Below are 16646 nucleotides of genomic sequence, written 5' to 3'. Positions count from 1 at the left end.
TAGAAATGTAAGATGGAGGATGGCAAATTGCTCCACGCCCTGCGGTCTTGTGATTAGGTCCAGGACTTATGGACAGGGATACATGGTGACCTATGTCAGATTGCAGGGACCCAGGTTCCATTCAGCCCAAGACGATTTGTTCTGGGAGACGGGTCAAGTTTAAGGAGGATGGATAAGCACATTAGAAGTTGGATCCAAACCAGTTTAACGATGAGCCAGACAGATCCTTCTGAGAGGAGGGGGAACGAAGGGGTACCTTCAATCCAAGAATGGACTTGTGAGATCGCAAAAGTGGCAGTGGTTGAGAAAATGCCAGTGAGGCGATCTGCAAGATTGAGTGATTACAATGGAAAATGGGGGAAGTACCGGAGCTCTAGGGTGCCATGTACTGGGGTTAGATGTATGCATACGATGTTAATAGGTTTAACTGGTTTACAGTTTGTTGTTGTTTGATGTATTGAATATTATGGCGATTATTTCATTTTGTCTTGATTTTTGTATAGGGGAGGGGCTGATGGCAAGTGGAGGGTTCAGATGGGAAGGTGTGTCAATGTCGTGAGGTGTGTTTTGTGTTAAAAAACAAATACAAATTGTATATATGTGTATATGTATACACACACATATATAAACACAGATGACAGATAAGCATGATAAGGTTGTGCCATAATTACTGATAACTGGTGCTCAGGCTTTATCCCAGCAATTTACATCTGTTGAGCCAGACTAATAAAATATATCATCCCCTATAAAAACGGCATCATACACAGGCCATGGGCCAGTTTTCTAACTAACATCCTAGAAGAATACGACTTGAAAAGATCTGGTTCTGATATCTGCAGTGCACCCTGGGAATTGTTCTGGGGCTATCATGCTTCAAAGGGCTCAGTCTTAGTAAGGTAATTAAGTTCTTATTTCTTAACAAAATGTCAGAAGTCAAGATCAAAGACTGTATAAAACATGCTGGATTTAATTGCTTCAACAAGAGACGGGCAAAAGGAAGACGCCGGCTTAGTGTGGATCGTTGGCCTAAAGGGAGTTTTAAAAATAGCGAGTGTAACACACTGACGTGTGTTGTCACCATAAGAAAACAACAATCGCCATTTTCTCTTGAACAACTCAAATGACTACGGCAAACAATGTCCATTCTATTTCTATTGGTGAATCATCACACATCATACTTACATCTTTAATGTAACTGTTATTACCACTGTTCATTACACCGCCCACCAAGAGCCTGGGACTGTCCCAGGTTTCTTCCTAAAAGGAAATTTTTCATTGCCACTGTCACACTAACTGCTTGCTTTTGGGGGAATTACTGGAACGGTTGGGTCTTTGTATATTACAGCGTGGTCTAGACCTACTCTATCCGTGAAGTGTCTTGAGATAACTGATGTTAGGATTTGATACTATAAATAAAATTGAAATAGCCCCAAAGAGACATGACATACTACAATGTTGTCATCATTGAAATATCTTTATTCATTAAAAGAAACTAAACAAGTTGAAGACATGGCCAGCCACAGACAGAGGTGCATCTGCATCGTTATTTGGCTTTAAAAAACCACCAGCACAAAGAAGTTGGTCACAAGAGTCTTAGATATGGAGTTTGGATCCAGTGACGTAGCTATGGGCTACAGATTCAAAAGGTATTCACATTTTCACCAAATTCCTATGAATGATGAATACTCACACCACCAACAGGTATGACTGAAGCCTGCTAAAATCATGCATCAGGTACACAGCATTGCAATGTTAGTTACAACAATTAGGCCTTATTCTAAAGATTGTTTGTGTTTATGAAGCAAAATGTACAGTGAACATGTAAATACTCAACTGTGACGTGAATCTCCGCTTTCTAAAAGCAGTCACCACACTTCCCCAAATCAACAATGTGCAACAGTTGACCCGCGCTTTTACCTCCCATACTGAAAATATACACTAAAAAATGTAAAGTGTATGCGCAAACAACTAAAGCCTGTTCCATGATGAATACAAGCGAAGACACACAGTACACGTATGACGCAAAAAAATAAAATGTCAACATTAAATTACAAAGATCAAAAAATAAAACAATCTATTTTAAAGAAGAAAAAAACTGAATAGAAAATTATATCTACATCTGTGTATAAAAAAAAGAAAGATTATAAGTTAGATTTTTTTTCATGGAAACCCATTTTTGTATTTTTTTTGTATATATCTGCAAAAGTGACTGAGGATTGCCTAAGGTCTATATTCATTATTACATATATAAGGTATGCAGGCATGGGTCAAACAGCGAGAGAGACTCTTTAGTAACTGAAATGGGCTTGATGGTCAGTGCTAGACACAATCAACTGCACACATTTTTGACACGACTTCATTTGCCATTTGACCCAAGCCTGTTGAAATGTCACAGTGGGTTGTAAGACCCTACACAGTAGCAGCGAGTGGACAGCACACCCCCCCTCACAGTATCCAGAGTATGGGGAACAGAGAGCAGCAGAAAGGCTGGCCGAACCGTGGAGGTTAAAACTGCATATAGTTCATCTGTAGGCATACAAAGAGAATGATTTGTGTTCAGATAAAGACGTCTGTAGTGTTTCGACTGAGTTTTGTAGCACCACTACTGTCAAAAACTCAGCACTCCCCTGGGGGGTGTTAGACTTCTGTTAGACCAACCAGTTCTGCACAACGGTAAATGAGGTATAAAAAACAAACGGAGGGGGAATACATCACCCTCAGCGTGCCTTGACTTCCTGTGGCCCTTACCCAGAAACCTGGTGTTGAATGCTGTGTCCAAACGCTCTGCCTCTCCATGTAACGAGTGCACCCCATTCCGACAGAAATATCTGGACCGTAGTAACAATTCCCTGATGCTGGAATGGATGAGCAGATGAGAGTGATGAAAAAAAACACAAGCAGAGAAGAATGTGTGCGCACACTTCAAACAAAGGGAGCAGAGATTAAGGACACAGGTTAAGGCACCTTGGGACCCTGATGAATCAAGAGGCACATCCCAGGACAGTAACTTTGAAGTGACCGAGGTAACACTTGGCATTGGTCTGCTAGGACGTCTGGTGGCCGACTGCAATGTCCTACAACCTAGAATGTGTCCACAGCGGGTGTGTGAATGTGTTGAGCTCTCTCCCATTGTTCCCCACCTCCACCTCGTGTGCCCCAGGAAGAACAGCGTCTACTAATTACAGCAACTTATGACACACAACACGTCTGTAGTGTGCTTCACTTTCTGGCCTGCGCATTTCAGTCTAAATGAATAGTTCAACATTTTAGGAAATACACTTATTTGTGATGAGCTTAGCATTAAGACTGGAAGCAGAAGGCTAGCAGTTAGCGCTGTCTGCTCACCTACCAATTAACACATTGTTTCTAATTTGTTTCATCTAATAAACAAATGGGAGACTGACATGTTGGGGTTTTTGGGGAGTTGTTTGCTGGAACCATTTTTGTTTTGGGGCTGGCAACATTGACTTCCTGATGTGTTAAGCTAATTACCTCTAGCTTCATATTCAGCAAATTTATGTTATTTGTTGTCGTCTTACTAGCTAAAAAATTGCAAATAAGCTTATTTCCCAAAATGTTCAAAAAAACCTTTGAGACGCAACACAAACAGGTCTTAAAGCTCTGTTCTAACATTATCAGCGCTCCAACAATGGAAATGAACTGCGCTGTTTGACATCAACTGAAATGTTTGACGTAAAGACATGTGGACACACACACTTAGTGACAGTGGATCAGTGGGCTGCCAAGTCCATGTGTCTTCACGTCCATCCCACCACCCCTCCCACCTATGTCCACAGTAAGAGGACTACACCTAACACAGATTTGGGAAGATAGGAAGAAGTTCATGGGGATACTGCAGTCCATCATTTCTTTCTATACATTAAGAACATTGTGACATATATATATATTTAAGACATTGGTGGCATTAAGCCAAATGTAGGGAAAGGTGACAGTGTAGAGTGATATTACGCGTCATGCGTGGCTGCTGTCCTGGTGTCGTACTGACTCAGGGGTTTCAAAAGCTATTGACAGCAGTTATAAGTGGTGTGGTTACAGTTAAAACCTACAAAGCAGCATCAGTCTTAATCCCATATTCTGTCATCTTGACATACAACCCTTTTTCTTAAAGTGGAGTCCCAAAGTGGAAAGGTGCAAAAGAGAGATTGGTGGTGATATTAGTTGTAGAAGCTGTCACTTGGGCACCAGGCCGCGGGATTGTGGGTAAAGCGGGGATCCTGGACTTGAGGGGCTGAATGGTGAGGTCGGGGTGCTCGACTTCTTGCCTGTTCTTGGTCGACTGAGTGACAGAGAGCAAACACAGAGGGTTAAACTGTTTGTGGGAGTAACAGAAAAAGGTTAAGAGCCTGCACATGTTGAGGTTTCATGTATATTTCTTTGTTTCAAATAAAGCAAGCCCCAGCCTAACCACAGTATTTGCCACTTGAAAATGGATTTTACTCATGGCCTGGACAGCTGAAGGTGACAGTTTGCCTTACCCAGACTTTGTTTTCTTGAGGCTGGCGCTGACGGGCGGGGTTGATCCCAAGCTGCTGTGAAAGCCTGAGGCATCTACCTGGATCTCATCCTCATCCCTAAGAGCGTCCTCCAGAGCCCGCGCCACCGTTGGGGCGATAACCGGCTCCTGATACTCTTTAGTGGTCCGAGTGGGCAGATCCATGTCGAGCATCATGATGTTTTCAGCCTGGGAGGAACAGAGCAAACTCGTATGAGACAAGTCAATCGAGGCACATATGTGGGGGCAATGAAGATGAACATATATTGTCAAAAGGCTGAAGAAGAGCATATACAAAATCCATATATTGCATTTTAGAATTGCATGCATATTTGCACTGTATGTATTGGCTCTGGACCTACACTGTTTATGCTGCATTGCATTGCTTGCACCATTTGGTTTAATCCGTGAAACTGGATGAGGAAACGCAAGACCACTGTGTCTGTGGTGTTTATCTATATAGACTTTACATCTGGAGGTTTTTGTGGGAATACATTCATCAATGCAAAAAGGAGTGGAGGATGTGAGACTTACTTTGTATCTCATTTCAGGCCTCATCATCATGGCCATGCGAGCATGCTGACTCAGAGGTCTTCTGTAGCCAACCGCTGACAAAGGCCTGGTCATCATCTGATGGTCACTGAAGCAGACACACAGGGAATGAGACAGCGTATACAGGATTGTGTGGAAAACTAAGTATTAATGTGTCATGCAATGAAGCAATCAACTGTTCTGTCATTATAGAGGAAATAACACTGTACTACTACTGTATTCTAGAAATGCTACTTAAATCGGATTTCTTCTTGTGGTTAGGAAATGTAACCACTGCAACAAAACACAGCCCACCCGGTTTGTTTTTTAGGAAACTTGGAAGGGTGAAGAAGGGCCAAGGAAGAAGGTTTTACATTTTTGGAGCAGATACAAATCAACGGGTAGATACACTCATTATTTTTCTTCTTAATTAACATTGCGAGATAGAGCATTTGTACTGCATTCATGCGGTGTCGGAATAATCAGAAAAATGAGTTCCTGATCGTATTTCATGGCTCACTTGCTCCGTTGCCTTTGCTCTTGTCAGGCAAATACTGGAACCGGCTATCAACGGGTTTGAACGCTGCGGGCAATAAAACCACGTTGTTTCCACATCACGACTTATAGCTCATCAACACATCGAATAATATTAGAAATGTTAGTCTTTATTTTCTAAGCTGTTCTCCTTTATCAAGCTTTAATCAACAATTCACTCTTAGGGTTTTATGTTAAGCCAAGAAATATGGTCAATATCTGTGTCAATGATAAGCAGATCAGATCAGATCGGGGCATCTCTGCAAAAATGTGTATGTAATGTGCATTGCCCCCCTATCAATACTAGGCGTGCATGATATCTCGACTTAACATCGTAATTGCAATATCACGTTGCGCGATATTATATCAAAAGTGTCACAATAAGTATGCAAGATTTTGTTTATTTTGTGGAGCGGTGTGTGCCGTCCGTTGACTGTGTGGCAGAGTGACAGTGTACATGAAGAAAAATAGATAGAGACAACAAAACGGAACGAATCATGAGTGCATGATACTACCCCAAAATAAAACCTGTTGCAGTTATTACGCCAAATAATCCTGTTTTTGTTAGTGGCACAACCTATGACAAGAACCCAAAAAACATACCAAAATCACCAATGCTGTATTATTTGACCAAAAATATGATATGATATAAATATAATACGAAGATATGTATCCCATCCACACGGTGGATAAAAAAGGCTTTGAGAAGCTTCTGAATGAACTAGACAAACGGTACCAAATCCCATCCTGCACCTATTTCTCCCAGGTAGCTATCCCCCAACTTAAAAAAACAACTTAACTTTACCTGCTACAGATTTCCCACCGTGGTCAGAAAGCACAGGGGAGACCCTACTCGCTCCGAAGCTAATCACGTCACTCGCTCTACCACACACTCCACACACGCCGACCATGCTATTTAAGAGATCGACGCACACACCAACACTCAAGTATACACTTGAGGCCACTTACGTAGGCTACGGCAAAAGCTCTGAACCATTAATAACACTTAAAACTTAACATCTTTGACAATTCTGCTACAAATCATACTACACCCCAGCTGTAAACATTTGACTTAAACACATTCATATTTAATTGATAATACAAGCTGTTTATTCTCTTTTTAAAAGCTTTTACGCAAAACATAGCTCAAGTTGGAGCACCTCTAACCAGATGAAGAATGTACAAAAAGCATGTTGATTATTGGGATTATTCCGTATCTTACTCCTCTATACGGGTGATGGGCTTCGTTTTCCAGTATTCATCCTCGTCATCAAAGTAAGCCCTGTGGACTATTTTGTTCTTCTCCTCTAAGGGAATGAAATTCTCGATGATCAGATGCCTGAAAGAGAAACAAGCAAGCAATTAGACAGACAGACAGACAGACAGACAGACAGATGACATGACATGTCATGCCATGGGACCTTGAGGGCATTTCTACATCCATTTATGGCTAACTGTGGCAGTGGAAATTAAAAACTGGAAAAGCTCATGCTTGTGCGCCCAGATCCACAACGATTAATAAAACAGAACTAGGCGTATGTGTGGCTTTATAAATCTGACAAATTAATGCATATTTCTTTCTTTGTGTGTAGCCTACACAGGTTTAGTCATTAATCTGCAGAGATTCATGCAAATGCATGAATGGCCGGCCGACTGGCTCGTTTGGCCGGTGCTAGATTTGTGTATTTGTCATAAATAGTTTTTTTTTACAGGAGTTTATACCAGATGCCGATCGGTAAAAAATCTGAATTCCAGATTTGTAAGTTTGGAGTTCATGACAAGAAAACTAATTTTAAAATGCTTGTTTTCTGAATGGAGTTCAGATCCATCCTGGCTACGTTATGCATGTGAATCTCAAAGCTGATATGCGACACATCATCACGCAACCTGAAAAATGTTGGTGTGTTTTTGCATTGACTCTAATCACGCGGTTTGAAAAGGTTTGCTTGGCATTTGGTGTGAACACACCATTAAATTGCAACTTGAAAACCATTTTCTCCATCTGTTTTATTAAGCATTATGTTAGCATAGATTGCATCGTTGCCAATCCCTTTGCAAAAAAAAATTGGCAAAAATCTTAATTATGTCAGTGTTTAAGTCTGACAGCGTGAAATCAGATGGCGGTTGGACATTGTTACAGTATATGTTCACTACTCTGGCAGGGCAGATGGTGCTCCTAATAGATATAATATTGATTAATGTCTTTCTGCCAGGCCAACAGTATGATATGCAGGCTCCATACTTGAGTTTGAGGTCCCTGGTGAGCTCGTTCTGGGTCTGTTCCAGCTCCTGGCGCTCGTTGATGTGCGCCTCCTGGATGTCATGGATTTCTGCCTTCACTGCCTGCAGCTTGGCAAACAGCTAGAGGACAAAGAAGGAGAGAGGAAACTAGGGTTAACATAATGGAAATGACTTTCGGAAAAAGAAAAAGTTAGAATTTGGCTTAGACACTTGCCTGACTGTCATGAGGAATAATGGACATACAAATTCACAAAGACAATATTGTAGTATAGAAAAAAAGGAAATCCAAGGAACTCTTCTTCAAAATTATTTAAAAAGTCTTTCTTTTAATGTCTGTTTCATAATAGTAGATTTAAAAGACATAGAAAGAAGCAACCCACGCGTAGCGGCACAGACGGGAACCTTTTTTTAGTAAACTCTGTGTACACAAACAACGTTCTCAATGCTAGAGTTCCTGTGTAGAGCCCCTGGTGATCCTTCTATAAAAGTCTTGTGTTGTGTCGAGCCTTCTTAGTGTTTTAAAAATAGCTATTTTTAGGCTAGCATTAACGTGTACCTAGCACTCCCATTCAAAAGGCCATTTGACCAAAAACGAGAAATCACTAAATCTTAAAAGTGGTGCTTCTGTCCTAAATATGCTCTCATACGAAAGTTTGACTCAGGTACATTCACAAAAAGACCCTGGGTTGCATTTTGGCGAGAGTTACGCTTTAATTTTACTATCCTATCAGGCTTTCAAAATTAAAATAGGACTGCAAGCGCATGCAGAAATCAGTTTCTTGTGCCAGTGTGGATGGAGGAAAGGAGAGTCAGCCATTAGACAGACCGCCCGGAGTTGCAGCTGCTACCTTTTTCAGCTTCTTGGTTTTGATGTCGACCTCCTGCTGCAGAGAACTGTAGGTCTCCTTCAGCTCCAGAGTCTCCTCGTCACGACTCTCCATCTGCTGCTGCATCTCTCGCTCTCGCCGTTTCTGGAAACACAGAAGAACACATTCTGAAATTCAAACCTCGGTTTTCATTTAAAGCTATGATTCAAATTAAGCTTGTCATGTTGGTATACAGTTTAGATAGAAAACACAACGGTCACGGAAGGCTTGTATCATGTGGACGCGACGACAGTGTTGTCATAACTTTATATGAATTGGATGAGAAATAAAATGATTATTTGAGCTTGAAAACAGCATGTTAGTCTAGAATGGTTTAACCCCAATTGAACAGGACCCAGGTGTACTGGATACAAGCTTCTTCCACTTTGAGGAATCCAAAACTGGAGGAAACGGACGTGATATTTTACATGTCATTTATCCAAAGCGACTTACAATTGCTATACATGTCAGAGGTCGCACAAGCAACTAGGGTTAAGTGTCTTGCTCAGGGACATCACAGTGGGAATACTCAACATCAGCAAAACAAGGGAGGCAAAGACACACTCATGTGCCCTGTCTACATCAATGGAGCAAGTGGATAGTTTTAAGTTCAAGGGAATTGGGATAGGATCCAAACTGAGACCGTGTGATTTGTGACCTTTAAACCATAAGCTCTAATTGAGAGTAAAGTTACATTTTCCGGATGTTTGGGATACCTGTTCAGCGATTTCCTGCCTCTTCAGCTCCAGCATTTTCTGTTGCTCATTGGTGTGGTCCACAATGTTCTTCCCCCCTACTAAGAGCTTACTCTCCATTGCCTGGATTGAGAAGGGAAAATAAATAGAAATTATGAAACCACTTCAAGTCGCATTGTGGAGAAACTGACTCAGATACATTTCACCAATTGGGTTGCATGAAAATAAAAGAAATTTGGTCTATTGACTTATGAGAAGATCTACTGACTTGTGAGTGTATTTGTTGAATCAAATGAAACAACATCTGAAAATCTGGAATCAAATTAATTGGATATATACTGGATGTACAGGAACACACCATGTGTGGGAAAATGTGCTTACTTTCACTTTGGCTGCAAGCATCTCTCCTGCATCCTTCTCCCTCTTCAAATCTTCCATTTTCTTCTCTTTTTCTTTAAGCAGACGAGCTTTCTCCCCAGCCACCAGACTATGATCCTCCATGATGGCCTCTCTTTCTCTCTCCAGCTTCTCCTGCTGCTCCCGCCAGTAATCTCCTTTGTCGTCCCCCTCTTCCTCGTCATCCTCCGTCTCGCCTTCCTCCAGATCCTCACCGTCGCTCCCATCCCCGACCCTCCTCCTCTGCCTCCTCCTTTTCTTCTTTCCAGAGCGCTTTTGCAGCTGTTCCTTCAGCCGCGCGATCTCCTCCTGAAACTCCCTGAGCAGGGCATCCTTGGGGTCCTCGTTGATACGTGGTTTATTCTTGATGTTCTTCGCCCTGTTGGAATAGCGCAGCGTTGTCAAGGTCTCCTCCACGTTGTAGGATGCCGGGCCAATGTTGGCGACCATGACAGTGCGGGCGTTGCCCCCCAGAGAGTCTTGCAGCAGACGGGTGAGTTTTGAATCTCGGTAGGGGATGTGGCTGCTCCTGCCATCCACCAGAGCAGATATGACGTTCCCCAGAGCCGAAAGCGACAGATTGATCTTTGTGGCTTCTTTAAGTCTCTCCCCCTGAGCGCCGGTCTTGGTCTGCCTTTCACTGCCGGCTAAATCCACCAGGTTCAGTTTGCCAACTCTGATGTGGTTCTCCCCGTCGACACCCAACTCACTGCACTCAACAGTGATGACAAAGATGGCGTGAGAACGGGAGCTGTGTTCATTCATGTTAGTGGCGCCCACCGAACGATTCTGGTTTCCCACATTCATGACATGTTCAATCTCCCGCACACTCTTGGTGACAAATGACGAAAGGTCTTTAACGTACACACCCGTGTCAGGCCTCTCCCTGAGCTCGAGACGACGCGACTGGTCTTTGGAGAGCAAGTCTTTGATCTCCTCTTGGTAAATTTCTAGATATGATGCTCTCACCAGGTACTGTTGATTCTGAGACCGTGAAATGTGAGTGAAAACATGCTCAAAGGAGTTAGGGATCACCCCTCTCCTCTCTGGATCGTTTCTCACCCCCTCCATTGTGTATGTCTTCCCTGTACCGGTCTGCCCATAGGCAAAAATGGTCCCGTTGAACCCAAGTAGAACTGAATCCACCAGGGGCCTGAAGGTTTCATCATACAAATCTATTTGTTTGGAGTTTGAGTCATAGACTGAATCATAAGTGAAGATTTTGGGGAGTTCGCCGGCTGAAGCCTCCCTGGGGTTCCTGACAATAATTTGGCCCAATTTGACATCAACAGAAACCACCCTTTCAAACTTAGCTGCCCGCTCTTTTTCATTCATAGGGCGACAACGGACCACCACCTTGACCGACTCAGAGCTCTTGCTCTTAGACATGTTGCAGAAGGAACACCAACCAACACGGCTTGGCACTTTGTAGGCTCTGTCTTCCAAGTGCAGCTTCAGGAACAGTTCACCAATACACATCCAAGTGTCCACATCCGAAACTGGTGGAAAAGACACATTCAATGATTAGTGAATTGTGATGGTGACTCACAAACTTGATGGTTAATGAATCACACACATTTCTTCTTACAAACTGGAAGACTCATAAAAGCTCGATGTAATACAAAGCCATTGACAGTCTTGGGCAAAGATTTAACGTTAGCTAGCTAGCTAACCTGACACTGACACCTGTACTGCAGCTATGGCGTTATGTTCCGTGGACTTGACAACGTCTTGTACGTGGAAACACTAACGTTAGCGGACAATGATTTTTCCAGATGTCACAAAACACAGCACGCCAACTATAATTGGTCCAAATGAATAACCTCTTCATAATATTACTTGCCAAAGATGAAGAGCAGAATTTAACGTTACACAGTAACTTGCTTTTCTGTTAGGTAGAAAATAACCGAAGTACCACTACACCTTTTTAGCTAACGTTAACTTAGCTAACGTTACGTTAGGTAACCGGCAACTATAGGAGTAAAGTTATATGTTAACTACGGTAATCATCGTTGGAATTCCAGGTTATCAAGTGACAACCGTTGTAAAAACGCCATTGCATGTTGATAACCCGTGGGTAAATAGCTGCTTAGTTGATTAATTAGCTAACCAACGTTAGCTTAGCTATGTAAAATGCAGCCCATAACGGGAACTCAAGACCGGTCTAGCAACGACAAACACACTGGTAACCTAAGCTACAAGGCTGGTAACGTTAGCATTACCTGGCTAAAGCTAACAGCAACGGCAGATATGATTGAAACACCGTACAGAAATAAATAAAAAAAACACATTACATACATTCACCCATGCAATACAAACACAGCTTTCCACCGGGCACACATACATGTCGTTAAAGATTTACCAGTTGGCCAACGTTAGCTAGCTAATCCAGAACTCCCAGTCAGCCATTAGCCGTTGCTCATCCCCACAACGGTCCCGGTTACAAAGTTGCCAGATTCAACCACTGCATCCTCCCCAAAAGGGACGTGGTGAAAACAGTCACCCATATAAATGGTGTAATTTTTAGCGAGAATTTGTAACGTTTTAACTTAAGTATAGAGTCGCAAAAACTTTAACGGTGAATAAATAAGTGGCGAGCCAAATACATGCATTATGATTTTAAGAATACAAATGCAAGGTATCGTGGCATATCTGGCAACCATCTCAACAAGCTTGTCCATCATAGCTTAGTATATCAGCTGATTCAACTGTACTCACAGCTAAGCTTCCAGCCAGGGAGGTAAACAGACTGAGGCTGCTGGTTTTAAAACATTAGTGTGCATCACTTTATTGGTGAAAAACATTATAGAAAACATTCAACTTCCAAAACATTGCATTCACACAGAGGAAGACAATAAGCTTGCCACACACCCCCACTTGCATTTAATCAATTCAACCAGAGCAAATCAACTCTTTGTTTCCCCAAAACATCCATGAAACATGTGTTCACATTCACCAAATAACAATACTGTCCCCACAACATTCACTACAGGGTTCCACACAATACATCAATTTTTGGTCCTGGTAAATTGAGAGGTGGAAAGTGTCCTTTTTCCTCCCTATAATTAGTATGTACCGGAGGATCAGTTACTGTGCTCTCCTTGGAATGGAGGGCAGAGAGGAAAGGAAAGAGCAAGCTGGAAAAGACATGGAGAGATGAAAAGGTGGACAGAGAAAGAGAGAGAGAGAGAACATGATCACTGGCACTGCAGTCTTTCCCAGGGTTCACTAAGGTCACCTGCTAACATGTCTGGATTGTAAAACATGGTTGTAGCTACAGACTGTGGCAGTAGCTAAAGCAGGTAGAAGCATAATCTTGAGCAGAACACATTCAAATACTGGACTTTTAAGTAGGAAAAAGACAAAACTAAAGCGTTTCTTGGTAAAAGTAGCTGCTGCATCATCATATTTAAAAAGCCCTTCCCTCTTTCTCACAGATTAAAAACCCACTCTAAAAGAACCTGCCTTTAAGAACCATCCCGTCATATATAAATATTTACTGCTTTCCACATGCTCCCTCGCCTCCTGACAGTCCTCCAGCATCAACATCCAGGACACGACCATGCGACTCTTGTGCTCAGAGTTCTTCTTTGTGATTTAATTTCCCAGGCTTGTCCATGCCAAAAAAGGAGGACGAAAGGCCATGGACGTCCCGCTCTCTCTTCACAAAGGCGGAAAAGGAGGAGACACAGTTGCCGATAAAGTGGTCAGCCCGGCCTAAGATGTACAGGTCCATTTGGGCCGAGTCTGGCTGAAGACTCACCACTTTCACCTGAAAAGCCGGAATGAAATACACAAATAAACAACCAGGTGGGGAAATGCAATATAAACATCATCTTTTTTTTCATTGATTACACCTCACTTTGCAACACAGTAATACAACAGAGACCTTGTTTATTGATTTTGATCAATTTCAATATCGATCGATCCAACACCAAAGATTCTATTGTACCTTCAAATAATGTTTCCAAATTCATTTTTGTTTTTTGAACGAGACATAAGAATAATGGTAAAGACGACTTTTCGGGAGAAAGCTTTTTACTAAATGTATTTTATAGGTATTCCTCTTAACTATTTATTGTCCTTGATCTTTTTATCTTTTAATTACTGACTTTTTGATTAATAGCATTATATGCTCTGTAGCACTTTGAGATTGTTGAACTGTGAAGTGCAATACAAATAAAATGTGTTATTATTAATGTAACAAAAATGGACAATTCTGCTCCCAACCTGTAGGGGGACTGAAGAGGAAAAGTGCGCCTACTGTCCTACTGTAAAGGTGCTGGTTGACAAGCAAGTAGCTACTAGTAATGCTAGGTCATTCTTGGTGGGTAAGGTTATGACAGTTAATCACGCTCACTTATTTTTAGTATAGTAGTAGTATTTATTTTACAACTCTGGGCTACCACAAATTCATCAGTAACGTTAACTGTATGGATAGACAACTAATCTAATGGTAATTTAACTTACTAGCTAGCACAGCCCTGTCTGTCTGCCTCAGTCTCCCGGTGCTGCGAGGCTTCAGTCGGGATGAGAGCTGACAACAACCCAGGCCTGGGACACATCCACAGTCCTCCCCCCCCCCCCCCCCCCCCCCCCCCCCCCCCAGCTAGCTAGTAAACATCCACTATTATTACAGCCTCCGGCCCAGGACACATCCACAGTCAGCCCCCCAGCCAGCTAGCAGCTTAGCCGTCTGTACAGTAAGTTACATTTACCAGACAAAAACGGGGTTAAGGCACCAAAAGGACTAATACCAATTGTAATTTAAAGATGCGGTAACATTGGATCTGGACGAGAAGGTTAACTCTGGGAGTTGGAAGGAAGAGTGTCGCGATTTCTGTTTCATAATGCATATGGTTACAGCCCCAGTGCAGAATGTAAAGCAGTAGTGAGTCATGGCACACTTGTGAAGGCATCACAGAGGCTTTACAAACCTACCTTGTCCTTGAGGAGCTTTTCAATTTCCTTACTGTGGGACTCTGAGTCAGTGGCGATGTAGAGAGAGCGGGCGAAGGTCTTCTTCGTCCACAGCTTGACGGCCCTGCCGATCTCTTCCAGGTCAGGAAGGCACATGGTCATGGTGAGAGGCAAGGCCGTCTGGCGGTTGTAGCCGACACACTGAGGGGAGGCCATGAAGTGAGGCCCTGCGTCGCCAGTCTTCAGCATTTTGCAGGCATTTTGCTGTAATGGTGGGTTAACAAAAAGATTTAGATGTGAATAGATGATAAATAGGATTAAAGACGGTGGCTGGCAGCCTCAGCGTTGTGCTCTCTAGTACTTTTTCTGTTTGTCTTTGTTCAGTTTTCAACTTTCTCTCTCCAGAAACATTACCAGGGACGACCTTTAACACAAAGTTCTACGGAGCTTTTAGTTAGAGGAGCAGCAGCTCTGTACGGGATTTTCCGCAGACCACGACAGGGGAAGCAAACTGGAGCGCTGCGACAGCGGGCACTTCAAACTACGCAATGCCTTTTTTCAAGATCCGCTGACCTGTACTTGACCAAAACCTGGCTTTGTGAGCACATCCTGGAAAGTAAACTACAACTGCCGGGCTCCCAGCACCTGTGAGAGGATCACGTAACTATTGCTTCTACATAAACAAAGGCGGGTGTACAGATGTCGTGGTGCTAAAAACATTATGTAGTGATTTTCATTGACTGTAAACCGTTCTATTCACTGCTGGAGTTTCCCTCCTTTATTCTGGTCGGTGTTTAAATAACCCCACTTCAGGCGTGTGTTAGTGGGGTGGTACAACACCTGGCTGACCAGGTAACTTAAAATCCAGACTCTTTGCTCATTGTTCTTGGGGACTTTTAACAGAGCAAAAGCCATCGACTGTCAAAATACAGACAGCACAATAAATGTCCCACCAAGGATAAAAACACACTGGACCATCGTTACACCATATTCCAGCGAGTACTTAGGTCCTTAGGTACTTTTCATGTGGACGAAGATTTTTCTCAACTGTGCATGTGGGGACAAGATGAATTTTGGGAAAGAAGCTAGAAAACCAAAAAAAAAAAGCATGTGTACATGTGAGTGACTGTGCTGATTTTGTTCCTAGGCAAAAAACAGAAATGCGATGTCTGATATTCAGTGAACAGATGCGTGATTGCCTGTTAAATGTGAAAATAGAAAAGAGAGCGAAGACAACCCTAATGTGTCCAAAGCTTAAGACTTAAGTTGTGAAGAACATCTCACCCAGTCACTGCCAATCCTCAAGTGAATGGCAACGTACGGCCTGGTCAGCAGGGTAGCAATGTGCTCCTCGCCCTCCTTTACCATCTTGTCGGACCACACCACGTAGCGCTGCAGGTCCACGTGCTCCTCTATCACCGGGAACTGGGCCGGAGCCCCCGGCAGCGCCAGCACAGGGTGCTCAGAAGGAGGAAACCTTTTCAAACAGGGGAAGCATGAGGAGAAGCCGCCTGTTAACCACTTCCGAGGAGGCTCTACCTTTGTCATTAAAAATCAACGGAAAATGAAAACCTCAGATACCCGTCAGTCATCCCCGTCATACCGTCAGTCATACCCGTTTTCCACAAATAAAGTTTGTAGGGCCTGTTTGGAGTTGGCGCCTAATCGCTAACCAGTTCTTTGTGTTTCTACAGCAAAAGAACCAGCTTTCAGACAGGAAAACTGGTTCCAGAGCGGCACCAACTATTTGCTGGTTTAGAACCAAAAACTAATGACGTCAGGGGTGGGGACGGGATTGGTATCGAGACCAACAAGACCAACTAAAAACCAGAGCTTCGGTATAGACTTAAAATCAAAGCAGCAGTGGTCTGTTTATGTTTTTTAATTAAAAACCCGGGCCGTCTGAAAACCCACACATATAAAAAAATAACAACTTTGTGGTGCCTTTTT

At 42.8% G+C, this 16646-nt stretch overlaps 2 protein-coding genes across 4 annotated transcripts in view; both read right to left on the bottom strand.

The window, feature by feature from the left end:
* Window positions 1-1460: 1460 nt before the first annotated feature.
* kif3b (kinesin family member 3B) lies at window positions 1461-12247 on the bottom strand. Of its 3 annotated transcripts, none has more exons than XM_032522022.1 (9): window positions 12075-12231; window positions 9762-11275; window positions 9402-9503; window positions 8668-8790; window positions 7821-7939; window positions 6801-6917; window positions 5048-5153; window positions 4497-4702; window positions 1461-4297 (listed from the first exon to the last, which is right to left on the bottom strand). In XM_032522022.1, the coding sequence occupies exons 1-9, from the start codon at window positions 12082-12084 to the stop codon at window positions 4192-4194; spliced, it is 2403 nt and encodes an 800-aa protein (XP_032377913.1). In that variant the 5' UTR covers window positions 12085-12231; the 3' UTR covers window positions 1461-4191. The 3 variants fall into 3 exon arrangements, with proteins under 3 accessions (XP_032377913.1, XP_032377914.1, XP_032377915.1); XM_032522023.1 differs by having other exon boundaries at window positions 4044-4297; window positions 12139-12247; XM_032522024.1 differs by having other exon boundaries at window positions 4044-4297; window positions 12121-12233.
* A 288-nt stretch (window positions 12248-12535) lies between these two features.
* The window catches only part of pofut1 (protein O-fucosyltransferase 1), a 7079-nt gene continuing 2968 nt past the window's right edge, over window positions 12536-16646 (bottom strand). The window contains exons 5-7 of the mRNA XM_032522060.1: window positions 15981-16173; window positions 14718-14960; window positions 12536-13548 (exon numbers count right to left, since the gene is read on the bottom strand). Of these exons, the coding sequence (XP_032377951.1) occupies window positions 13354-13548; window positions 14718-14960; window positions 15981-16173 (631 nt within the window). The 3' untranslated portion in view covers window positions 12536-13353. The remainder of the gene's footprint in view (window positions 13549-14717; window positions 14961-15980; window positions 16174-16646) is intronic.

Source organism: Etheostoma spectabile, chromosome 7, assembly GCF_008692095.1.
Source record: "Etheostoma spectabile isolate EspeVRDwgs_2016 chromosome 7, UIUC_Espe_1.0, whole genome shotgun sequence".
Taxonomy (NCBI): domain Eukaryota; kingdom Metazoa; phylum Chordata; class Actinopteri; order Perciformes; family Percidae; genus Etheostoma; species Etheostoma spectabile.
This window is presented reverse-complemented; position numbering and strand designations above follow the sequence as displayed.